Consider the following 25,804-nt stretch of genomic DNA (forward strand, 5'->3'; position numbering starts at 1 on the left):
GGAAAAATACAAGACTAAGGTTTTAAAAAACAATTTAAAACAAATCTGAGATCAATTGAAATCAAGACAGAGGGGAAAGAGAGAGAGTCCAAAAAGCAGAGAGACGGAAACGTTAGTCCAGGCCAAGGAAGCAGTATTGGAAAAAATATGTCAACAGCTATTGCTGTGGGACGCTGAGGAAGCCTGTGCTAGCAGAGAAATGGGAGTAATGGCACAGACTGGAGCAAATCAGCTTGGAAAATAAAGGAGAGGAATTTGAAAAATTGCCTCGAAATGAATGGGAAACCAAGAGTTTGAGATTAAAAGGCAAAGATGTAATACCAGTTGTGTTTAGTTTAGAAAAGCCCTCAGTAAGAACATTTCAAAGGTCAGACCACACTGTAGACATTATGACTAGTAGATTTGCTGTTGTGACATACCTAGGTAGAGAAGATAACTTAAAAATTGCCAAAAATGCCCAGGTTATGCCTAGCATATGCAGAATAGCATATGCAGAATGGGTTTCAAAGAGGGACAGGAAAGAAATATGGATTATTTGAAGCATTTTAGATTAAGAGGAACTATTCCACCTGTGGAGGAGTTAACTGAGAAAAGCTGATACAAATCCAGAAGCTTTCTTAGGCAAGAGAGGCTGCAGGTAAGCAGGGAAGAGCCAGTGCAGGTATAAAAGGTATGTGTATTTGAGTACTATTGACATTAAAGTGGCTACTAGAGCTCACAGGAATTTTTTACTGAAACACATTTTTTGACTGTGAATGCCAGTTTGTTGAAGCTGACGCTCTGCAGGAACATACTTCCTAGTCTCAGTGGAAAAGATTGCTTAGATCTGAGATGGGATCACTAGTCAGAAGGAGAGAAAGAGAAGAGGCAATCAGAAGAGCCAAACAATTAATGAACTCATCTAGAATAGAGGAGATCCAGGGTGAAGTCTTTGCTGGGTGAGAAGAAGAATTTTGAACCAGTCTCCACCATTTTAATATTAAGCCTAGATGCTAGACCACTAGTTCTTCTAGGGCAGGGTTGTTTTCTCCTTTCCTCACAGAGAAAAACCTGAGGAGGTATGGATATGTCACAGTACGAACTGCAGATTTATTCTGAAACTTCTAAAATAGCCTGATGTGTTGCACCATCACATCTCTCCACCACTTAAGGCAGAAAGAAGACCCTGAAGCAGTAGTATTCTCATGAAAGGAGGTCTCTGGCTCTGATGCCAGAAGTAACTGAGCTCTGTGTGGTCTTGATCAGATGGTATACAACTATATTTTCATAGGTACTCATTTTTCAGTGCCTCATCTGAGATATTTTGCTCCTACTGTTCTATTCTGTAGTGTTCAAAGGTGCTGAAGACCTACTGCTCCCTTTCAAGTCCTACAGCAAAGCAATTAGGTTAAGTTATTTCAGACTGGGTTCCCAGAAATGAAGATGCATAAAATGAATGAACACATGAAAATATTGGCCCTAATATCTCTGTGACTCAGCTTTTCCATCTCTACAGTGGAGAAAATGATGCTTACTGATTTTGCAAAATGTTTTGAGCTCTACGGATGAAAGCAGTATGAATGTTAAGTATGATTATAAGTTTTGTTAGAAAAAGATTTAAAGGATCATTTATCCCCAGAGAGGGGATCCCAGCACAGAAGAGGCATCCCTGTCCGAAGAACTACTTGAAAGTTGAGCAGTTGCTAAGAAACCAGAGTACCTTCATCGCAATGAATACCCCGAGACGGATGGAGTGGGCAACCATTTCACAAGGCTGCCACGAGGTAGAAAAGAAATGGGACCAGGCGTCATTAGCAGAAAGGAGATCATTAGATTTCTGCACTACGGTCTGCATGAACCTACAGCGAAAATGGACGAGGACAGTCATGTAGGAGAGATAAGAGAGAGTGACTCTCTTAAGTGCTCTATGAAGAATAAGGAGGCTCTGGGTGCTTGTTAAATGGAACGGCGGTGTCCATGGAGGAGCCTGAGGACACAGCAACTAATGGCTTATTTTCAAAGAGCTGAGCAGAGTACCAGAAGCTAAGGAATTACTGGAAACGGGAGTAAAGTAAAAAGCTGGAGTAAGGAGATAGGCCTAAATGATGAGAGGTACCAGGGTCAAGAGAAGTAGTTGTTTTCTTGAACGACTGAATTATGTCAGATATTTCCAGGGCTGCAAAAAGAGTAGGAGGAGAGGCATGAGAAAGGCTCAGGAAAGGGGGGGTGTTAAGTCTAAGTGAGATAAATCAGGGCAATCTGTGATTGAAAGATGAAAAAAGTATATTGTACTTGTCTGGAAAAGGGTTAGGAGGTGACAACAACATGGGTGTGCTGGGAAGAATACCAGTGTCAGAGACACAGGGAGGAAGGGCTAATAACAGCTTGAGAAAGAAAAAAGGAATAGGAACAAGACTATCTGTAATAAACTGCCCTAAGTCTCCTGCTGGATATGGAGGAGCGATTCATACTGTTGTTTCTGAAAGTATAACCCAAATGATTGAAAATCAGAGACTGGACAAAGTATCCTGAAGATGTTCAAGTGATGGATTTTGTTTGCATTTGGTTTTGGTTTTTAATGCAAATGGTGTTGGACAGAAAAAGAGATTAACACAGCATTGCAGGTATCGCCATAATGGACTAAGAGAGGAAAGGGGGGAGCCAGTCAACTGCAGATGAGCACTAAAAAGCACGTGGGGAGAATGCTTGAAGGGGATCAAAGGTTTAGCGTAATCCTGAGGTGAAGACACAACAGGGAGTGGTGCAAATTAAGCAAGGCAGCACTGGGTAGGGAGGGAAATGTTGGGCTCATTAGATCTGAGTCCCAGAGATCAGGAAGCTGAAGGTGAGAAACTGCATGCCAATAGTTGGGAAAGAAGAAGAAAGGGGAAGGAACAGCATGAAGAAAGTCACCACAGTTGGAGTAATAAAGCAAAGACTGTAAGAAGGCTGAAAGATCACAGAAGGTAAGAAAATAGAAGAATTTCACATGCAGAAGATTGCTTCAGGAGTGAAAGGAGAGATCAGAAGTTTAAAAAAAAAAAAGACATAGGATCTATTCAGAATTTCAGAGATGGGAGATGGGGCTTCTCCCGGGAGCGATCCACAGGAACAGAAATGTTTCTTGCTCGCACTGGCAGTTCTGTCCTGCAGGAGCTACCCTTGGTAGGACACGATCTAGGGAAGCTGCAATAAACAACAGAGACAGCGGTATTATCATAGAATCATTGAATGATTTGTGTTGGAAGGGACCTTAAAGATCGTCTAGTTCCAACCCCCGTGCCATGGGCAGGGACACCTTCCGCTAGACCAGGTTGCTCAAAGATTGATCTCCTTGGGAACCTGCAGAGTCTGGAAAATGCTCAGCATTTTCAGCATTATCCCCTTGGTCGCCTTTTGGGGAGGTCCTAAGGTTGGAGGCGATCCCACTGCTTTCTTCTCTGTAGAAATGCTCCTCACCCTACAACCTCTGGGCCAGGATGGGAGATCCTCGGTGTCCTGTTGTTCTGCTGCTGTGATGGCACCCATCCCACTGCTCAGAGACAGCCCTTTCCCTGCAACTGCCTCCCCTGACAAATTAACACTCCTGATGGGTGGCTGATTGATTAGGCAAAAGCAATACAGAGACAATGCTTTACCAAGCTATTTAGACCAGATCACGAAAGCACAAACCCACTCAATTCTCAGAGCCAGAGAGGCCCAGCAGGACTATAGGGGAGGCTTAATACTCACACTAAAACACCCAGCGTGCAGCAGCTACATTATCTTTTCCTTACCTGCTGTTCCACTTGTGTCACTCTTTCTCCTCGAATGCCCATGCCGACTCCCAGCCTCCTTCTACATCAAAGTTCAGTTCCTCATTTCATCTTCAAGGCCTCACGTGGCTCTGTCGGAGCTTGCTCCCTCCTTCCTCTCCCACCCTACTCAGTGCTTGCTCAGCACATCTCCCCCTCCCCAGCCCCCCTCCGCCTCCCTGCAGCCATGACTCTGCTCCTTCTCCTCTCCTTTCACCGCGCAACCTTATTCACCTCCCTCGTGCCTGCCCTCAGGACTCATTTACTGCAGCTAGTCTTCCCGCGTTAATGACTTCCACTTCTCCTACGCCCTTGGCAAGCTTTGCCCCTTCTGACTATTAACGTTGTTTACTATATTACATCTTTAGAATGAGGAATGATTCAGAGATACCCAGCCAAAGCCAGGAGCAAACAAGACGTGAACATGCCATAGCTCAGCTTGTGACCTTTCTCAGGCACTTCCTTCCCTCATTCCAGCCTGCACGTCTCAGACCTAATCTCATCCCTACTGGTTTCCCGCTGACCTCACCAGAAGCAGGATCCAGGCCTCGTTGTTGCTGCCTAATGGCTGCCGAGAGCCTCTCCTGAAGAGCTGAGCATCCTCGCTTGCTAGTGCCCCAAAGGCTGGGGCCTTTGTACTGTGAAATCCTGGGGGGCAAGGTCCTGCCTTTTTAGCTGCTAGTAAAACGCCGTGTACACATGATGGCATGTGGAAATACATAATAACGCTTAACGCTACGAGCAGACAGCATTAGCAGGGAAAGGCTTTCCCCTCCCACTCACCCTTTGTCTATCTGTTTCTTTCCCGTTGTCAAAATTTAGCATCCTCCACTGAGAGACTCAGTTTTGCTCTGATCTTGGAATGCATCCAGTCCCAGCTCACTCGCTTTCCCTGCCAGTCTCCACAGGTATTCGGTACACAGGGCTTCCAGCTAGTCAAGAAATGCTCTCTCTTCTCCACCCCACAGGGGGAATCTCCGAGTGCTGGGGTTGTTACAGGATCCCGGTGGTTAGGCAAAGTCATTCATTCTTGCTGTGATGTATTAACCACCACTGCTCCGCAGCACACCATGAAGTGCGCTACAGCAAGAGAGGAGCCCTTCAGTAGGAATGGAGGGCAGCCCTGAAGAGGCATTTACACAACGCATGTGTTATGTCAGGTCACAGAGGAAGCGAGAGGAAAACCTGCACGGTTTTGGTTCTAGCTTGGCCAAAACTCATTTTGGTGCACACTAAAAGTGGTTCCAGGAGAGACGGTTTGGACCAAAGACTAACGCATAGACTGAATTTCGTGTTTGAGGTTGACATGACTCTAATGTTGGCTTGGCTAAACCAAGGCCACAGCCTTCCAAGGCTGTGCCGATCAAGAGGGCATAGAGGACGAGGTCTTGGTGCACAATGTATCTCAGAGGTCGGTTTTGAAGAAACAGACTGATAGACAGATGTGGCAACTGTGGGTAGAGTTAAGTGGACAAGTGGTCCCCAAGGAACAGCTGGCCAGCTGTGCCTTCAGCAGCCACAGCTGTCCCAGCAGGACCCAAAGAGAAGATGCAAACATATGCTAAGTAAGGTGCATGGTAGCTGACATGAAGTCAGGTAGGTGCAGAGACCAGGCTGGAAAAATAGAGAGAACTATTTTCCTGTCCCACAAAACTCTGAAATTACAAAGCTTCCTGTTCTACACTGGGGTGGGACAAAAATGGGTTTTAAAGGCTTTCTTTTAGACCACAACCATGAGTTAGATGCACTGAAATTGTCAGGCAGCCAAGAGTTCAGGTATTGACCTTATTCAAATGGGATTCAGGTGATCAGGTCAAAGTCTTTGTATCCCTCTGGGAAGTTTTCATTGAAAAACTCTGACCAACTTCAAAAGAGAAAGATTTTCAGCAGTGGCTGTAGCATGGGCAAAAAAGAAGATTTACTCATGGAGAGACAAACACACAGTGAGACTGAAATGCTGCCGTTCTTTGATCACGGCACATTTCCTGACTGGCAACTCCAGTTCAAAGGTAAGATAATGAGGTTAAGATCTAAGATGCAGCACAACAGTTGTTGTTGCTTTACAGACTGCTGTAAATTAGAAACTAGCAGTAAACTAGAAACTGAGAAAGGGGCTGGAATTTCAGACCGGTGATTTCAGTGAAGAACTGGTAATTTTTTCCAAGGAAAAGTGGGCTAATCTGGAAGGAGTTTGGGGTTTGGCAGTCTTTAGGAGACAAGTTCTTGGTTTACAGACTTTGAAGCAGGGAAGTTTCAGTTCTGAGACCTACGTTACTCCATGTCTGGGGTAGGTGGGGAGATTTGGTATAAGAAGGTCTGATGGGCATGTCTCCAGGTAATACAATCCTGGCCTCAGAAGGTGGCTTGCTACCTGGCTTGGACATGATTCAAAACCCTGAAACGGCTTTTCAGGTTTCTAACTGAGTGTAACTGGACCAGATGACATTAGAAATAATATTCCCGAGTCTAGTATTGTGAGTAAATTTTATCCCATTATGAATAGCCTCCTCCCCAGGACGCAAGAGTAATGTTATGTGTAGAGTAGCTCAAAACGCTTCAGAGATTAGCCCTAGCACATAGCTCACACCTACAGACTCTTCTGTAATAAATTAGCGTGCTCAATGGATGAAAAAATATTGGTGCAGCAGCACGGCTTGCAGTCAAGCTTCAAAGGGGTTATTATGACTGAGCAGCAGTACCTGCTCCCCTGCACGCCTTCTCTGGCTGTGCCATAGGTAGTTTCACACTCCTCCTTTGCAGCCTCCCCTTCAACCTCCCCTTTCGAAATCATCCTTCCCTCGCTGACCTCCGCTCACCTTTCTTGCAGGCACCGTCCCTAAATCTAACACACTTTTCCCCTCCACAGTTTTCTTTTTAAAAGCCGGCATAAACTAACAGGATACACAGGCACACACAACCATAAATGTCTCATGATCCTGTGCTGCTATAAACCTCCCTCTTCCAAACACCCTGCTGGCACTGTTTGCTTGTTAAATAAGCCCAGTGCTGTGCTTAAGTCTAACTTTTGTTGTAAGCACTTCAGGAGAGGGCCAAGTCACTTTGTTTCCTTGTAAATCACTGGGGTACCTGCAACCCAGAGGAAATAACAATAATAAAATTATTAATGTTCTAATAGCAGCCTCTAAAAGCTAACACCACTTGCAAGGCTTGGCATTTGTTTTTTGCTCAGCTGCATAGAAAGGGACCTAAAATCAAATCTGTGCAATATCTACTTTAACACCCAATGTTTGATATGGATTATGAATAAAGCAGCAAGTTGGAACAGCAGCAGCTCGTCTGGAGACATTGAGAGCCACAGCATAGCTGTGCTAATGCAATTTGATCAGACTCACGTGGGCCAGCTACCCTGTTTGGCCCTGTGGGATATAGACTGTGTTTACCAACACTTTCTGAACTGCAGCGACCCAAGGGAAAAATAAGCATGACGTTTGTTTTGTGTGTAACAAAGCAAACTCTGTGTCCTGGCTCTTTTAGCACAGAGAGCACTGCTTTCCTACAGCTTTCACAGACCAGTCTGGCTGTTACTCCGGATTTTTGCCCTGCCAGGAATTGCACCAAAATAATCCCAGGGAACTATGAGCCTAAAATTGTTTGGGAGCTGTACACGCAACCCACACGCCTCTTCAAATCCCGAATCCCAGCATAGCTGGGAAATGCAAGAAGGGGCTTGCTGTACATCAGGTCAGCCCTCCACTCTTCCCACCCTGTCTTCCCTCCAGTTTCTTATTCTTTATTGCTTTAGGAGCGTTTGGGAGGCTTTGGATCGTTTTGTGAGCGAGGTCCAGGACAGGAGTGCATTTACCGGGGGTGAGCATCCTAAAGAGGGTTGGCACGCTCCCGTTCCCCCATCCCAGGGTGCTCCCCAAAGCACAGCGCTGGGTAGCCCTGACCCAACTGGGAAGCTGCTCTGGGTTGGGCTTCTCCCGAAACACCAGTGCTGCAGGGCGAGACGTAGGGACTGCTAGAGGAAATTGCAAAATTAGAAAGTCCTGAGCTCTTCCTCGGGGTTTTCATTTTCTGATTGTGGGTGGTGCATTTCAAGGCAGAAAAGGGCACAGGGCAGAAAAGCCCCACGAGTGCGTGGCCCTGCACGTTGCAGCTCAGCCCGAAGCGCTGCAGTCAGCAGGGCTTTCTGCCAAGGAAATCCTATGCTGAGTTCCCTCCTGGCCATCTCTGGTGGGCTGCCTGAAGGGACAGCAAAAATCTCAGCACGCTTTCTGAACGGAGTAAGGGATAACCAATATTCCCTGCCTGGGTAAAGCCGCCTCCGCTCTCCGAGGGCAAGCGTGTGCCAGCTCAGTGAGCACGTAATGGCTGCCATGCTTGTCTGCGGAGCCACTGCGTTGGGGGATCTTTCTCAGTGTTGCATGAAGGGCTTTGGGTTCCCTGGGGTATAAAAAGTGCTAGAGAAAACCCAGCCCTTCCCTTGTTCTATTTCCTGGCCTAAAATAAACTTCACACTCATCTGCTGGGCTGGAATAGCCAAAACTGGTTGTACATCCCCAGTGGAGCCACTCACCCCGACTCAGGTGACCGTGGCTGGAGCCCCAATTTTCACTCAGAGATTATTAAAGAAAGCAAGCGGAGCCTACCTGCCCAGTCCTTTTCCGTGGGGCAGGGAGAGCAATGAGATGAAAGGCCCTGAAGACCACCGGGGCAGAGTTGCAGTTTTCCCATGGGAAGCAAGCTGAGGAATTCCCACGCCTTGCTATTCCCCAAAATTGCTACTGCTGGCTGTCAATTACGTTACAGATTTGACAAGTCCTACTGCCGGCTGACGATGTTGTGTGGGAGAACACAGGAGACTTGCTGAGACTGCCAAATTGCTAAACACGTGCGAAGGGGGTCTCTCCCTTCCTCCATGTGTCTGAGCCTTGGAGAGGAAGGGGGAGGAGAGCTTTAAGTGGCGCAGAAGAGGGAGGATGGATTGAAAACTGCCTCTGTCATTGACTTGCTCCATTCTTTGGATTATTTCCCTGAGGTTCTCAGTTATTTTTATTATTAATAACTAATAATAATTTTTATATAGCGCTTTGCATCCTGAAGGACCCTAAAGCACACCACATAATTCATAAGCTAATTACCAGCTGTGAGCCTAATTCCTCTCTTGGTTGTGACCATATCTGCTGAAGGAGCAGCTCAGAGTCACACTAGATTTACACCAGTTTAACTGAGGACAGCGTCTCCCTATAGATCCGGCTGGGTATGTCAGAGACAAATGCAGTGTGGAGTTGGAGATGAAAGATTTGAATTGCCTTTTCTCCTCCTTCGTAATTTAAAAATGACTAAGGAAATTGCACTCCAAAAGCCTTGTGAACACAGTGTTACAACTGCAAGATTCAAGATTAGGAGTTTGGGAATACTCAAGCCCAAGTTCCCACCTGGGTAGGAGCTCAGCCTGCCTCTGAACCGAGGCACTGCACAGCTCGTGGCTGTGTCCCAGGCTGCGCAGGCCACTTTTCACGGTGTAAGGAGGGCTGGGTTTCCCTCTTTTCTTGCCTGGTAAATCTGTGCCTGTGTGCAGTAACTTCCAATCACCCCTAGAGTTATAGTCTCAGCACTGACCCAAAACGTGACCTACTGTACAAGGTGAGCCTGGCTCTGTCTTCTGATGCATGCTCACAGATCAGCAACACACTTATATCTGAGAAGAAAAATGCAACCCAATAAGATGAGCTGAAATACAAATTTTCTGGCTCATGGATTTCCTCTGTGTACTTCTGGGGAGAGACTAACCCACCTGAATTCTGGGTTTTAGAGTTCAAGTTCAAGATAGTTCAGTCCTTATGTCCTCATCCAGCTAGGATGTTGTTTACATGCTCTAATTTCTGAGAGTTTGATGGTGTAACCCTATATGCAAAACCTGTCCTAGTTACAATATTGTTGCCATGATAGGGGGAAAAAAAAAAGAGAAGCAACAGCTCTTAAATACTTCCTTCATCCCACCCACCCCTTTCCCTCCAAACTTACATCAGTATCTCCCTTCCTCTAACATCTGGATGTGCAGCCGTGGATTGGGATTGCCTGTGGTAACTATGGAGCATCTCCTCTCCTCCCACACCTTATGCACATCATTTTTCTCTCACTGCAGATAATTGCATCACCCTTCCTGTCACTCGGCTCACAGTTGTAGTGTCACATTTGACTCGTTACACACACACACAAATGTTCTCGCTACAAATTGCCAGATTTTTTTTTTTTTAAATCCTCTGTAATATCTTGATTTCTTTCACTTGCCCTTCTGTTTTGCTTGGACTTCTCCCCATGTCCTGATCAACTTCTGCCTTCACTTTTCCATCCTCCACCCCAGCAGCTCCAGTACTTAAGTTGTGCTCCTGGAGTTTAAAACCCAACGTCATGCTACAACATCCGACCACAACTATTTACAAACCCTTTTCTCAATTCTTTTTCCAGTTCTGAGCTCATTTAAAGACCAGTTATGCCTCTTCTTGCAAGGCAAAGGCAATAGCTTTTACTGACTGAGCTGATATACCTTGAAAACTCTGCAACAGGGCTCATATGCCAGAAAGTTCATGTTTTTCTTACCTAGAGTGACACTAGTCACTCTAACAACTGTAAAATAGTTTCTAACCTCTCTGCTGAAGAAGCAGAGGTATTGTCACTGCTTTACACATTCACTGAATCACACAGGAAAATATCAGTTAGAAAAACCAAATTATTTCATTGACATATACATGAAATCATAACATGCATTTGTTATACATGTATATATAAAACTATTTTCAATTCCAGAATGCCAGCACAGACGGGAAATGCAAGAAATACAACATTAGGAGGAGCAAAGTTATCCACAGCTTTAGATGATTTAGATGAGCCTAACACATTTTTGTGTTTAGTGTTATATTCAGAAGAAATTCAATTCAGGTTTGATTCTGGCAAAGTCTAGAAAATAGAGGCAATTGTTTACCGGGGGAGGTGTTTGTACTGGATGTATGCAAAAAGGATTTTTTGAATTATTTTTATTATTGCTGTGTTGAGGTTTTTCATTTATAACTTGAACTGATCTCTAGCAGTCCCTGAAAACCAGCCACCCACAATGTTTCAGCTTGTAAAGCTCAAACGTGCTGGATTTGCGTTTGCACCAAAATGTGTTCAAGAGCCTTTGCCCAATTTTCCCAGCCAATCTCACTCTCTGCCTGTGACAAAGCATGGGAAATTTCAAGCCACAGCAGGGATATTTTTGAAAGTTACAACCCTGTAAAAAGAAGGTGTTTATAAATGGAAATCTTCATATAATCTTAATAATAGGTTTTGCTACCACTGCATCTCCACCCCCGTACAAGGAATAGCTATAGCCAGCTCTGAGGCAGAGTCTACCGGCGACTTAGCAGCACGCCGCAGCGTTACGGAGCGGGGTGGGAAAGCGAGGAGCCTGCCACCTCCAAGGAAAAATGCAAAGCGATTCAAGGCTGAGAAGCAGGCGCAGGGTCCGGCCGTCACGCAGCGCGATTCCCCCCCTCCACCGCCGCAGCTGCGGCACCGGGCAGGCGGAATGCTGCAGGGGAACCGGGTGGGAAATGCCGGGACGTGATGGGGATCTTCACGGCGGGGACCCAATCCACCTCCGGTGGCACACGTGGTGTCTTCTTCTGTCGTTAGGGCCCTCTCCTTCTCCGGGTGACCGTCAGGGAGAGCTGCAGGGAGCAAGCGAGGAGGGAAAGCTGAAAAAAAGGCAGAAGAGGAGCCTGGTGTGGACTTGGATGGGACTTCTCTCCCCTGGTGCTCGGTGGCCGGTCACTCTACCTCTCTCCTGCCACCTTGTCATCTCCTCCTCAGTGCTACCCCGTACCAGCTTCTCCCACTTTTTTCTCCCCTGCCCATCTATGTCTGCATTTCTTTTTCTATTTATTAACCATCTCCTGACTCAACTCACCTCCCCAGAATTGGCATTATCAGGCCATTTTACTGCTGTTGCTTTAGTCATTGCTAATGCGCTGCGATATACCCCTTCGTTTGTGCTCGTTGAGGCAGCAACGGTCTGTAAGGCAGTGTTTGTGCCATTTTTACTGCAGTAAACTCCCTTTATCATCTGATCCTTGGCAACAGCTGTAGTAAACATGATTATTAATAATAAGGTGAGGAGAGCTGGTATAATGCTTCTACCTTGTAGGCAGGGGGGATATTCTTTCATAACTATAAGATCAGTTTCTATTTTGCATCAGTTCTTTTACAGGCTTCTTCACCACAATATCTGAATGATTTCCAGTGGCACATTAAGTGATGGGGCTTGATATCAGTCACATGCGGTTTGCTCTTTTATCCTCTCCCCAGGGAGAGAATTATGTATGCAACATACTGGTTATGTTGCTAGGGTTTTGTTTGGTTTTTTAACATATGCACTGCTGCATGTTTATGTTGGAGAACACCACATCAAAGCAGGTGCATTGCATTTGGACAGGAAGGTGGCGAGATTTCTGATGGTCCTTTGTTCCCATCCGATCCCTGCTATTGTCCCAGGCTCACCCCCGCAGACCCCATTTGCTACCCCACTGAGTTTCACCTCGTAGTGGAAAGTTCTTCTGTCCCTAAGGAGAGCTGTGGACTCCTCGGACTTAAAATTACCCGCCCGAGGCAAAAGGTATTGCCGGTAGCAGAGCATTCCCTGCCGCTGTGCAGCTTCAGAGCTGCTAGAGCAGCACCTGCTCAAGCCCCCAAATGACCAACCCTTGTGGCATAGTGGCTACGTTTGCTGGTATAACCCTACACCCTGTCACCAAGGCCTTTAAATGCGTACCGAGGCACGTGAAAAGATGGCCTAATTTTAGTAAGGTGCTATCCATGGAGAGATTCCCCGAGAGGGATACTAAGCACTTCTGAAAATCCAGCCTTTCTTCTGGGCATGTCAGCACCAGTGGGTAAGAGCAGATGCCCGCGAGCACTGTCTGTGCTCCCTGCCAGTGTGCTCTTCATCAGCTCCAAATTCCCCCAAATGATGAGTGCACTCGAGTGCTTCATTCTGGGAAGGGTGGAGAGCAATCAAAATGCCTTTAAAGGGCTTTTCTTGTGCTTCTCCTGGCGCTTCATGAAACCTCAGCCCTTCCTCTCGAAGTCGTGTCAGGTTGGGCATTAACAACTTAGTGTTACCAGTGTCATTTTTTGACAGGGATGGCAGACCTCTTTTCCCAGTTTGGAAGCCCTTTCCAATATGTGTAAGAAAGACATGCTAACAGTTTGCCACATAGCTATGGAATTTGTCTTCCCAGCCCAGAGGCTGGCTCTGAGCCCCACTTCACCACCTGGTACCAAATGGACTCTGCTCAGAAACAGGGTCCTGGAGCAGAAAGAAATGTTTGTATTTGTGTCTGACTACCTGCCCTTTGTGCGCCGTTTCTTGCATTTCTTTCATGGGTAGATAGCAAGTATTAGTTTAATCTGCAAGGAAGATGACTTCTAAGGCAGGAATCACAAGTGTGATTTTGGGAGAGCTTTCATGTGCGCGCAGCCTTCGTGTTTATCTGGGAGCAGGTCATATCAAAGATGAGCACGTTACGTCTGAACTGGAAGGTGGGGAGAATCATCTGGCCCAAATGATCCAGTGTCTGATCACTTTCATATTTTTAATATAAATATCCTCAGGCTATTTCCCTGAGGCAGGCAAATACCATTATTCCCATTTTGAGTGAAAGAAGAGGGGGGTTAAGTGACTTGCCTAAAATGATACAGGGAGCGTGTGGTGGAAAGAGGTACTGAAACCTTGGCCAACACCAAGCCATCTTTCTGAGCTTTTAGAGACAACAGCTATATCCAGCCCCCTTTATTTATTTCCCTAGAAGCCACCATGCCAAAACCTCTTCTAAATTAGAGAGTGAGACTGAAGGAAAGCTTTCAGTGGATTGCTTTTTTCCATAAATGGAAATATCACAAATCATTCTGGGAAAACAGGTCTTTCTGTTCTCGTCCCTCTTTGTCTGCTTCTCTCCTTTTGGACGTCTTTTCCTCTGCCTCTGGCTCCCAGTTTTCAGATGTACAGTCCTGACCATTTAAAAGTGTTCCTACCCTGCAGGAAGGGAGTAGCTTTTCATTCTTTGGAACTTACTATTTTGCGATGGATTGCACTCTGCAGGCAAGCGAGACTTCTGAAAAGAGACAGGGCTGCACAAAGCCTCACAAAAATAAACCGTATCACCAACAATACCAAGCCAGGTTCTCATCAGGGGTAACTCGGTCTGACTCTCGCTGCAGCAGAGCTGATGGCTGCCAGCTGTCCTGGATAGACAGCATGTACCCAAACGATGACCTGGCCACGTTGGAGGAGGTCTCTCTGGGGGCTGAACGTGCAATTAACGTTGATTTTCGTGCGTCTTAGACATTCAGTCCCTCTTGGCAGTATGGCAGGTTGTCTCTGATCTTAATGCCCTGGCTGGGCAACTTCTGTCCCGGTCCAGGCACTGAGCAGGGTGCCTGTTGCACCAATCCTAGCTCCTGCAGACTGCATTTTCCAAAGCTTGGGCAGGCAACAAGCAAAAGATGGGGAATCTCATCTAAGAACTCCCAGTGATACCCAGGGAATTTGAGGGCTGCTCGGTGATTTTCCACGGACTGGGGCATCCCCAGCCTTTCTGTCCTGAGATGAGTCAGAGCTCCTCCCCACCTCCTTCCCAGCCTGCGCATCCCGAAGCGGGATGCTCGAAGGATGCCGACACCGATATGCCGGAGAGAGGGAGGTGGCTGCAATGAATGAGAGAGACCGAGAAACAGGAGGAAGATCTGGTGGGTGAGCACAAGGAAGAGGATGAGGGGAGAGCCCGAACTGCACTGGGAGAGCTGCAGGGAGGAGGTGGAAGCGTCTGGCTGAAGTTTCTCAGAGATGCAGGAGAAGCCAGAGAGCTCAACACCTGCCTGTTTCAGGGTTCGCAGCATGAAGTAGCTCAAGTTGGGAAGAATGAGAAGGGCAAAGGGACACAAGTACAGAGGACATTGCTCTTACTCCCTTCAGGGGCTCTCAGAGCCCTACACGCCCTCCCAAATAATGATTTGCTCTTGCTCAGGCATTCAGGGCTATTAACTAGAGGGTGGCACACGGCTTTTCCCTCCCTGGCTCCCCAAGCCACACGTGCAGCACAGAAAAAGGCTGTTGTGTCCATCCCTCCTCTCCCCGCGTGTGGCCGCGGCTTTTCCACCAGCGCAGGTGCCGGGGAGGCTGCTGCACCGTCTCAGCAGACGTCTGTCAGAGAATTGCCGAGTGACCTTGGCGCAAGAAGTGACATCGAGGCCTTCCCCTCACCGAGCGGGCGCCTGAACCGCCGCCATCCGTCGCTCACCTCCTCCGTGTGCTTGCTCAGCCGCTGGCGCCGGCGCACCCACGCCGTGCCCTCTTTAACACGTCCCCGTACGGCACGAGGCAGAGGGGTGCCGTCACCCCCGCTTTACAGGGTGGGACTCTGAGGCAGAGAGAAGAAGTGGTTTTAACAGCACGCCTGTGGCAGAGCAAAAACCGACTCTCGTTCTCCTATATTCCCAGTTAGCGCATTAATGACCTAAATTCTGCATCCTTTCCCCATCCGTTGCCCAGAGGAGCTAGGAGGCATTGGAGGAGAGGGTGCGGTAGCACAAGACGAATAGTCAGCATCCAGCGTCACGGCGGTCTGTGCTCAGCACAGGCAACGCAGGGGCTACGGTGGGACCAACGCTGCCCGCCCTGCTCTCACGAACACCGAGCACGGTTGAGCCAGGGAGGAGGATCAGCCTGGCGCAGCGTATCAGCCTGCGGTGAAGGGCAGCTCCTGAATACCACAGCATTTTAAGCAAGCCAAGGCTGGACACCCCAATGGCCAAGCACCCTGCCGAGCCAGATCAATGCCTTTTGGAGACTCGGCACCAGGAACAGATTTGCAAAGAGCCTGCATGTCCCCTCACCCTGCCTAAGTGGCTGAACCTCTAACTAGCTATCCCACACAAGTCCATGTAAAAGACACCCTGGACAAGATGCAGCATCTTTCCCAAGCAGCTTGATTCTTCACATAGGAATTAATCAGGCTGAAATACAGCAAGAAACGAAGCAGGGGAGAGGGCGAAGAGAGGAAGCAAGGAAAGAAAGGATGGCACAGAGTGAGGGGGGTTCCAGCTGCAGTGCCTCTTCCCTCCCTGGCTGATTCCAACTGGGGGGCTCTGGCTGCGCTCCGGCAGCCTCACCTGGGGGGTACACGCAGGCTCTGCCGGCTCCCCCAGCGTGTACGGCCAGGAGGCACTCAGCATTCAGGATCTGCTGGGCAAGGAGCTGAAATCTGGGGCTGGAGAGCAGCAGCGTTCACATGCACTGTTGTCATGCTTTAACCCCAGCCAGCAACTCAGCCCCACGCAGCCGCTCGCTCACTTCCCGCCAGTGGGATGAGGGAGAGAATCGGAAAAGTAAAAGTGAGAAAACTCATGGGCTGACATAAAGGCAGTTTAATAGGTTAAGCAAAAGCCGCGCATGCAAGCAAAGCAAAACAAGGAATTCATTCCCCACTTCCCATGGGCAGGCAGGTGTTTGGCCATCTCCAGGAAAGCCGGGCTCCATCACACATAATGGTGACTTGGGAAGACAAACACCGTCACTCCGAACATACTCCCTTCCTTTTCCTTCCCCCAGCTTTATATGCTGGGCATGACATCCTGTGTTCTGGGATATCCCTCGGGTCAGTTGGGGTCAGCTGTCCCGGCTGTGTCCCCTCCCGACTCCTTGTGCCCCCCCAGCCTGCTCGCTGGTGGGGTGGGGGGAGAACTAGAAAAGCCCTTGGCTCTGTGTAAGCACTGCTCAGCAGCAAGGAAAACATCCCTTTTATCAGCACTGTTTCCAACACGAATCCAACACAGAGCCCCATACTAGCTACTATGAAGACAATTAACTCTATCCCAGCCAAAACCAGCACAACTGTACAGCAGTGACCGCAGCCAAAGGACCAGGGTGATGAGCTGCTCGTCTGCTGCGGGCAGATGGCCCCAGGCAGTCAGGGACAAGCAAGGAAAAGGAGCCCCTTCATGCTGTATCTGCCTTCCTCGCAGGTATTTAAGTGGGCAAGTAGCAGGGTGGGACTGTGGCAAGGGAATTTGCTTGGCTATGAGGCTTTCCTTCCAGAAAAGCCATGGCTGAGAAGCAGATGCTTCTTGCACGAGGTAATTGAATTGGGGATGGGTGATTAATAACCTCCTTTCCTAAACCACAGTTTCAGTGCGGGAATAACACTTCAGAGGTACACGGAGAGGTTTTGTTCCTGCTTTCTTCTCCTATTGCTTACCTCTTACATACACACACACACTCCTCTCTGCTGTCTCTAGCTTCTTCATGGAAGCTCTTTGAACTAGTAGTTAATGGTGATATGTATCTCAGAAGCATCAGACACGAGCCCACGGGATGCAGAAGGAGCTGAGCTTGGGGGCTGACCTAAAGGAACCCACCTACCTGCCTTCTACAGCTCTTTGCTCAGCACTGCCTCCCAAAGCATCCCGAACCTTGATCCAGCAAGGCTTGGCCCTGAGAAGAAACTCAGGGGGAATCCTTTGAGCTTGGTCCTTCTTCCAGCTATTCCCAAATACCTGAAAGATCATTGGAATTCATCTGGAATAAACCTTCCAAGACATGACTTGGGGACTTGACATGGACCCTGCAGGTCTCAGCCTGGGTAGGGTTGGCCTGGAAGAGCTCTGGGTTCCTCACAAGCAACCCTTCCCAGGCGCAACAACCACAAGTGTGGTGGCTTCATTGTCCCCTCACCCTGCGCACCCAGTTGGTCCAGTGGCAGGGCCAGGGTGGCAGGCGGCTTTCCTGGGTGACAGCATTTGTCACTCTCCAGACTTGGGCCCCAAACGCTTCTGCTGATGGATCAGTCAGCATGAGCCACTTTGGTGGCTGACCTCTGGTGAGGGGGCCCATGGGATCACCATGCCTATCCCATGCACGTCATGCGGACACTGCATTCCTCCTTTACGGACAGATTATGTCCATCAGTTCTGTGCTAATGGACAGCCCGTGCAAGAGTCCAGAAGGAAATGTAAGGGAAGGCGGAAGAAAAAGTTTGGGGGAACTCCAGGAGCTATAATGGAATTGCCTGCCATATGGTCACCCCTGTACAAGCATGAACAACCTGATCCTTTGAGATACTAGTCAGCCAGTGGTCATGATGATGACGTGGCTTGAAGATTACCTCTCTGGAGTGGTATTTCTGATTTCAAGAGGAGAGAGACATGAATGACAAAAATAAGAGCCTGGTAGACATCCCAGATGACAAAAGACTGAGAAGATGTCACTGGCCTCCTGCTGGGATAGCTTTGCTGGTTGTGGGGTGTGTAAAAAAAGGGTGCCCCATGACTAAAGCCAGCAGAAGGCTCTGTACATAAACCAGCCGGGCAAAACTGAGGGTGACCAGCCCAGCTTCCCTCACTTACGGTGGAAGATTTTTCTCCCCCAGTGCAGAGGGTGTTTTGCTGCTGAGCTGCATATGCATGCTTGCACCAAGCTTCTTGTAGCCTTAGTCTGTCAGAGGACACAAGAGGAGGCCTGATAAAGGTATGCAAAACCAAGCAGTCATACGGAGAAAGTAGATTAAGAGCTTTTGTTCTTCTCATACCGCAGCAGAACAATGGGATGTATCCTGCCCATGAAACGAATAGGCAGCAAACTCACAGCTGAGAGAAACAAACGCTTTTCCACCCAAACCTGATCACCCCGCCGTACACAGCACTGCTGGGATCCACCAAGGCCACGCCAGGTGAAACACAAATACCCACATTTACGCCGGCCAATGCTGAGGGAAGGGACCCCAATCCTCTTGCTTCGCAGCGTGACCCAGTCTCCGGCTCCTCTTCCCATCCCACCTCCCTCCGAAGCGAGCGGTGCTCTCCTGTCCGTCTGCGGCAGGAATCGTGCCGGCTGGCCAAAGCCTCTGGTGCTCTCCACCGTCGAGCGAGGGGTGCTGGGCTAGGTGGGCATCAGGCTGGATCCAGATGGCGAATCCCACGTTCCTCTGCAAATAAGAGGGAGATACGTGTGCGAGAGTGCGAGGGGAGTACGTGGGCATTTAATGGGCATCCATACAGGAGCGGGCGTGCTGCCTGGGAGGAAGGCAGGGCGGGCACAAAGGGCGATGCAGAGGGCAGCTGTTTCTGCGAGGCAGGTTTTGGTGTTCTCATTTGTTCTTTTTTTTCTCTTGTTCCCTAGGGAATTTTAAAGGTCTGTGTAAGCAAATCGATCACTTCCCTGAGGATGCAGATTATGAAGCCGATACAGCAGAATATTTCCTCCGTAAGTCCGCAGGCTCTTCTTGCAATGGCTTGTAGGTGCTAGCGTCGGGTGCCTTTTGCTTTCTGCAGGTAGGGTGGTGGAGATGCTGGGACCTGTGAGGCTCAGCGGGCCAGAGGAGGTGACCCCAGAGCCTCGCCACCCCCAAAAACGGCTCCACTCTCACCTCCCTGGGCCCTGCCCATGAGAGAGTGCAAGGTGTGAACTCATAGTAACAACCAGTGGCATTTTTTATTAACGGCAATTAATTAGGATATAAATCCAGAGGCTTCAAATCCATCAGAGAGCTGCTGAGTGGGCATAAGGTCAGGACTGCGCTGGCTGGGGCAGTGTGAGTGTGTGTGAGTGTGTGTGTCCTCCTAAAGCAGAGGAAGTTTGTATTTCCTTACCTGATACTCCAGTTGCATCAGATTTAAGACATTAGCCAGATGGTGTCCGAGGAGCACCTATTTCTGTCTTCACCTTTCCCCAAACACCACTTGCCTACAGAGGCTGCAGACCTGATCTTTGCTGGTTTTAGTGATTTTAGTGATGGGAATGGGAAGGAGGAATAAGGACAGTCAGAGCCCTTTGAAGAAAAGACCTGATGCTCACCCAGAGCCCCTTGGGGAGGTGCTGTACCCCAGGTACACGGCGTCTCCATAAAGAAACCTAACCTAAGCTCCAAGTCCAGCCTGGGACGTGCAGGTAAAGCTTGCACAGCGTCGCACATGGGGACAGGGAAGGCAGCCTGGCCAGCAGGACAGATCCACATCATGTGTTGCCCTCCCTGATCGCAAGTCAGCATTTCCACCTGCCCCAGAAGCAGGAGCTTGCTCTTCCTTTGGCACAGCTGAACAGGGATCACTCCTCCTCTTAGGTCCCCACCTCGCTATCCTGCCCTCCCTCCACAAGCCCAACGCGTTTTGGCATCATGAGATCTTCTCCTTTCAGAAATCTGAGATAAGAGCTTTTGACCTCCCAAGGTTAAGCATCAGAGGTCTCCAAAGGCCGGGAGTCTTTCAGAATAGCTCCTTGTCATCTGGGCATGCTCCAAGCCAGATGTAGAGACCCAGCCCTGCAGCAGGGATGAGAGAGATAATTTAGGCTCTGTGAGGCTCATTTGTATGTGAAAAGAGGCAGATCTTATGCTGCTTCCTCTCGGTTTCTCAAACAGTTCTTCATCCACTGTAAATTGTAAATAACCCAGGGAGATTGCTTCTTTCAGATGCCTTTCTGCAGCATTGGTCTCTTAATCGCTGTGTGGCCCCTGAACAGCAGAGCTGAAGACTGGGGTTTGATCCAGTTTGGCACAGCGAGTATGGAGGCTGCCTCTGAGGGCAAACCAGCTCTTGCAGAGTCGTTTGGGAGCGAGGAAGCTGCCTGCAGCATCAGCTGCACTTCAGAAAGAAGAGTTGGAGGAAGGGGGCGAACATCTCAAGAAGGATGGGTCTGTTCCCTCAGAGGGAACAAGATCTGAAGACGACGACTGGCCCAACATCAGGACCTGATGGTGTCCCCAGGGCAGCGCCCTTTTTAAGAAAGAACGAGGTTCAAAGAGGGATTTGGCAAGTCAGTAAAGGACTATTTGGGTCACTTCTGAGGGAAGTGGGATTTCTGCTGGCTTAGACCTGACTGGAGAGGGACCCCACTGAACAGCTTCTTCCCAGGACTTCTGCCAAACCGGATTCCCTGGGCGCTCTGCATGGGTACTGGCAAGAACAGCTAGGAAGTTGTTTATTAGTATCAGACTAGGCGATTCCCACATTCAGGGGACCAGGATGATCGTGGGGCAGTGTCCATGGCCTGGCTAGAAGGGCTTAGACTTTATTTCTGCCAGCCATCCACATAAGGTGCCTTAGGCTTTTTGAAATCAAATGCTTGTTGTCAGAGAGGAAGCAGAAGCATCCCTGCATTTCTTTGCTAGAAGACACTTGAGTTAGAGAGTAGAGAGATGATAGGAGGGAGCATCTGAACACCATCATGAGTCCCCTTCTCTTTAGACCAAAGGCTCCAGACCCAGGAAGGCTGGATGAGATTCTGCCCCTCTCTTGCTGGTGTGGTCCTCCTGAAGGACAGAAAGCAGGGGCTGAGGGAGGCTGCTGTCCTCCCCCATCACATAACGCCCGCAGCTCCCCATGTCAGCCAGCAACTTTGTGTTCTCCCAACAGATATGAATTTCAGAATTAAGACCCAGATAAAACTGATGCGCTCAGGGCCAGGCTGTGGGACTGACCGACCATCCCTCTAGAAACCCTCTGAACAGTGGATGTCTGCCTGATGTTTGCTTTCTGCCATTCAAGCTTCCCATTGTCAAATCCCACCTTGCTTTCCAGAAGCTATTAAGATGGTTATTATCACTATCCTCTTCCCTGAAACACAGCCAGGCAGAACTGGAAAGCAAGCAAGAGAGGTTTCACCCTGCCTTTTGCACTCCCCACGCACAGGCAGTGGGCTAGGGCCCCCCTCAAAGAGCCGATTGCTTGTGCCTGGTAGGATCCTGACACTGACAGGGTCTCTGCCTGCGTAGGAAAAAGTCCTACGCTTGCTTCAGTAGGTTTCATTCTTACAGGCGAGGAGGGATTAGCTTTCATCCCCGCTTCCAGGTCTTTGCTCCACAAGCAGAATTGCACCAGCCCATCTGATACCTTTCTTTATCAAGCAAGGCTTCATTTCACACTTTAACAGCTTACTTTCTCTTGGGAAGGGAGGAGGGAAGGCCTTCCTAGTTAAAAAACGTGAATATTGACAACATGAATTCAGGCAGACTGTTGGTACCCACTGAACAGCCCACGAGCAGTGTGTGCGTGCGCGGGTGTACGTCTACACAGTCCTGGCCTTTTGCTGCATGAATATGAGAGAGTCGCCCCAGAAGCTTTGGGGTATGTTTTGCACGTGCGTATGAGCATATACGTGCATCTATACCCTTGCCCTCTGCTGGCTGAGCTCTTCCCATATCGACCGATGGAGAGTGTGCGTGTGTGGGAGCTGGCACATCCGAACCCATCACTGCCCTCTGGAAGGAGCCCAGCCGTTTAACCACTAGGATAAGCCCCGCGATTCTGCACGCAGGGCTGGGACTTTCGCTTCTCAGTCCTCACTGCAGCCGCAGAGCAGTGCACAGCATCAGGACCTCCTTCCCAGCCCTAAAAAAAAAAAAAAAATAAATTCTCTCCTTGAGATGCTCATGCCCTTTCGGGAGGATTCGAGATTGAGCAGCTCCACGGGAAGCATTTGGGTTGCTGCTCTTTGAAGAGCAGGCTTGAGCGGCAGCACCCCGCAGGAGGAGAGACGGGATGGTGCTGGGGCTCCCCCTCCAGCCCATAGTCCCCCCAAAAGCAGAGGAAAAGACAGCGTGAGGGGGGACAGGCAGCACGGGCAGGCTCCCAGCTCAGCCACCAGCCCCACAGCCCCCACCAGCAGCAGTGGCCAGGACGCAGGAGAGTTGCTTCGGACCGCTCTCTTTTTCTGACACACTTTGTTTCTCTCTCCTTCCCTCCGTCCCCCAACACCTTTATCCCTCCTCGAATTACTCCCTCCCCACACGTTGCCCTCCATCTCTGCCCTTCACCCCCACCCACAAAATGTGCTCGCATCCCCCCGTCCCCTCGCCCCGGCACCGTTTCCGTGCCCTTTTTTCCTCTCTCTCACACCTGCACTGTTCTTTCTGCCCCTCTCCCTCTCTCCTCCGCAGGGGCTGTTAGAGCCTCTAGTATTTTCCCGATCCTGAGCGTGATTCTGCTTTTCATGGGTGGACTCTGCATTGCAGCCAGCGAGTTCTACAAAACCCGACACAACATCATCCTTAGTGCCGGCATCTTCTTCGTGTCTGCAGGTAAAGGGATGCAGAGGGCCTGACGCCCCGGAGATGGGCTCCGGGGTGGGGGGTGTGGGGGGAGCCTGCCCAGTTGGAGCATCCAGCAGGAGCATCCTGCTGCCCAGGCAGGAGCGCGTGTGTTTCCCAGCCTGGATGAGCCTTAATTGGGGTGAAAGCAGCCTCCCAAGGATGCCTCTCCACCCTGCCTGCTGCTTGGGAGCTGCTGGAGGGAGAGGGTTTCCCTACATCCAGGGACCAGCCAGGAGCGCAGTCCAGGGATGCAGCAGGCACACGAGGAGGGTCTTGCCCCGTTTCCCCAAGGAAAGCTGCCCACCGGGAGGGGCTGGGTGGCTGGGGGACGTCCCGTCCCTAACTCCTGGGGGCAGGGGCTCAACCCCACGGCCCCCGCCGCTGCCATGGGTGACCCTCCTGACGTCTCCCTCTCTCTCCTCCGCCGGCCGGCTGGCAGGTCTGAGTAATATAATTGGCATCATCGTATACATATCAGCCAACGCTGGAGACCCCTCCAAGAGTGACTCCAAGAAGAACAGCTACTCCTATGGCTGGTCCTTCTACTTTGGGGCCCTGTCCTTCATTATAGCTGAGATGGTGGGAGTGCTGGCCGTCCACATGTTCATAGACCGGCACAAACAGCTGCGCGCCAACGCTCGTGCCACGGACTACCTCCAGTCCTCCGCCATCACCCGCATCCCCAGCTATCGGTACCGCTATCAGAGACGCAGCCGCTCCAGCTCCCGCTCCACCGAGCCTTCACACTCCAGGGATGCCTCTCCCGTCGGGATCAAAGGGTTCAACACCCTCCCATCAACAGAGATCTCGATGTACACCCTGACCAGGGACCCGCTGAAGGCAACCACCACCCCCACCGCCACCTACAACTCCGACAGGGATAACAGTTTCCTCCAGGTTCACAACTGTATCCAGAAAGAGAACAAGGACTCTATCCACACCAACACAGCCAACCGCCGGACCACCCCGGTATGAAGCCGTCGCCAGGAGCTGAAAATGGGGCAGGAGCGGGCAGGAGGAGATGGGGTGGGCTGCGGGGTGGGGAGGGTGGAAGGGAGCAGGGGGCAGGAGGGGGGTGGGAAGGAGGAGGAGGTGGAAGCGCCCCTTGGCGGGGTGGGAACCTTCCCAACGCAAAAAAAAAAAAAAAAAAAAAAAAAATCCACAAAAAACAACAAAAACCAACAAAAAAAAACAACAAAAAAACCAACCAATGAACAAGCAGATAAGCAGACAAACAAGCGAGAGAACAAAAAAAACAAACAAACAAATGAAAAGGAAACTCGAGGAAAGAGACGACAGTGAAAAAAATTGTTTAAAAAAAAAAAGAAAAAGAAAAAAGGAAAAAAAAGAAAAACTTTAAAACCGAAAGAGATTTAAAAAATAGAAATAAATTTAAAAGAAAATGCATGATTTCCCATGTACCATTATTTTAACATTTAATAAAAACAGACTTAAAAAAAAATAAAAGGGAACCAAGAAATAACAAACGACAATAAATCAAGTGGGAGGAGGAAGAGGAGGAGGCAGCTCTTTGGATTTTGGGGGGTTTTATTATTTAATTTTACGGTTTGTTTCCCACTTACCTTTAACCCAGCATGGGCTCCTCAGGCGACAGGGGATGGGGGTTCAGGTGGCAGCAACTTGGTGTCCTTGGGCCAGTTACGGAGGATCCTGGGGCGCCAGGGTCAACCGCGACCCGCTCCGTTCCCCCGGGATCCGTGGGGATCCGCTCGTCCCCCGCGGGTCCGTAGGGGTTCAGAGTGACTCCTGTCCAGGAGCCGATGCTGAGTCACCCTTCTGCAGTGTCCCCAGGGGGGGGTCCCCACTTCCCCGGCCCTGGGGACCCTGGGGTTAACAGTGACAGTACAAAAAGCAGACACAGTAAATAAAGATACACACACACACACACACAGAGACAAAAAAAAGGACAAAAAAAGGTTTCTTAAAAAAAAAAGTGGCAATTTTTTTAATAAAACAACAGCTATAAATAAATGTAAATATAATAAGTGGATTTACTTGCAAGAAAAACAGATAGTATTTTTTTCTTTTCATTTTTGTTTTCTCCAGCTTTAAACTGTGAAAAAAAAAGAAAAAAGAGAAAAGACAGCGGGGAGCGGGGTGGGAGGCTCAGGCAGAGGGTGGGGGGCTGACGGAGGGGAACGGGGGTTCCCATCCCTTTGGGATGCTGCTGCTGCGGTGGGAAGCGGGGGGGGCCGCGGGAGGCCAAAGCCGAGGGCAGCGTGCCGATGGCGGGGAGGGCAGCACTCGTGCAGACACGCTCTCCTGTGAATGCTCCGGAGGCTCCCCAGGGCAGACGCGTGCCCCCCCGGCCCCCCAAATTTGCCCACAATCCCCCTTAGGTCCCGCCAGCGGGGCTGCGGCCATGTCAGGGTATGGTGAGGCCCACCCTGCTGCCCCACAAAATGGCTCCTCGCCCACCCTGGCCGTGGCCAAGCTCCCCCCCCGACCCAAAGCTGGCCACCGGCTGCTCGGCCTCGACACACGAACCCCCTCCGGCCTCCATCCTGGGGAGACCCCCGCTCCGGGCCTGAGACCCCCCCCACAAGTCATGGCGGCCATGCCAGGGAGAGGCGCGAAGTCGTTGGGCATCTCCACGTCTGCTGGGTTTTACCCTCGTCCCCCACCTCGCCGGGGTCCCACACCAGGACCCCTGGCCTGGCTGCAGCCCCCCTCCCTCCCTGCCATGCTCGGGGGGGGGGGAAATGGGGTACCGGGGGTGCCAGGAACCGCTTTTAATCCAGCTCCCCCCGCAATGGCCGCCGCGGATACAAGCAGGAGGGGAGACGGCGGCAGGGGAGCGTGGAGGGGGGGGACCCCTCTGTGACACCCCCATGAGCTGCGGCAAGGACAAGGGCTCCTTTTGGGGCTGCTCCCCAAAAGCAGCAGCACCCCGGGGGCAGGCGCGAGGCCGAGGGTTTGCAGGAT

At 50.0% G+C, this 25,804-nt stretch overlaps 1 protein-coding gene across 2 annotated transcripts in view; it reads left to right on the top strand.

The window, feature by feature from the left end:
• The window catches only part of CACNG2 (calcium voltage-gated channel auxiliary subunit gamma 2), a 53,950-nt gene extending 29,081 nt beyond the window's left edge, over positions 1-24,869 (top strand). For both annotated transcript variants that reach the window (XM_069807325.1, XM_069807326.1), the window contains 3 exons: positions 18,952-19,035; positions 22,706-22,846; positions 23,298-24,869. In XM_069807325.1, coding sequence (XP_069663426.1) covers positions 18,952-19,035; positions 22,706-22,846; positions 23,298-23,833 — 761 coding nt within the window. In that variant the 3' untranslated portion in view covers positions 23,834-24,869. The remainder of the gene's footprint in view (positions 1-18,951; positions 19,036-22,705; positions 22,847-23,297) is intronic.
• The last annotated feature ends 935 nt before the right edge of the window (positions 24,870-25,804 follow it).

This window comes from Haliaeetus albicilla, chromosome 19, assembly GCF_947461875.1.
Source record: "Haliaeetus albicilla chromosome 19, bHalAlb1.1, whole genome shotgun sequence".
NCBI lineage: Eukaryota > Metazoa > Chordata > Aves > Accipitriformes > Accipitridae > Haliaeetus > Haliaeetus albicilla.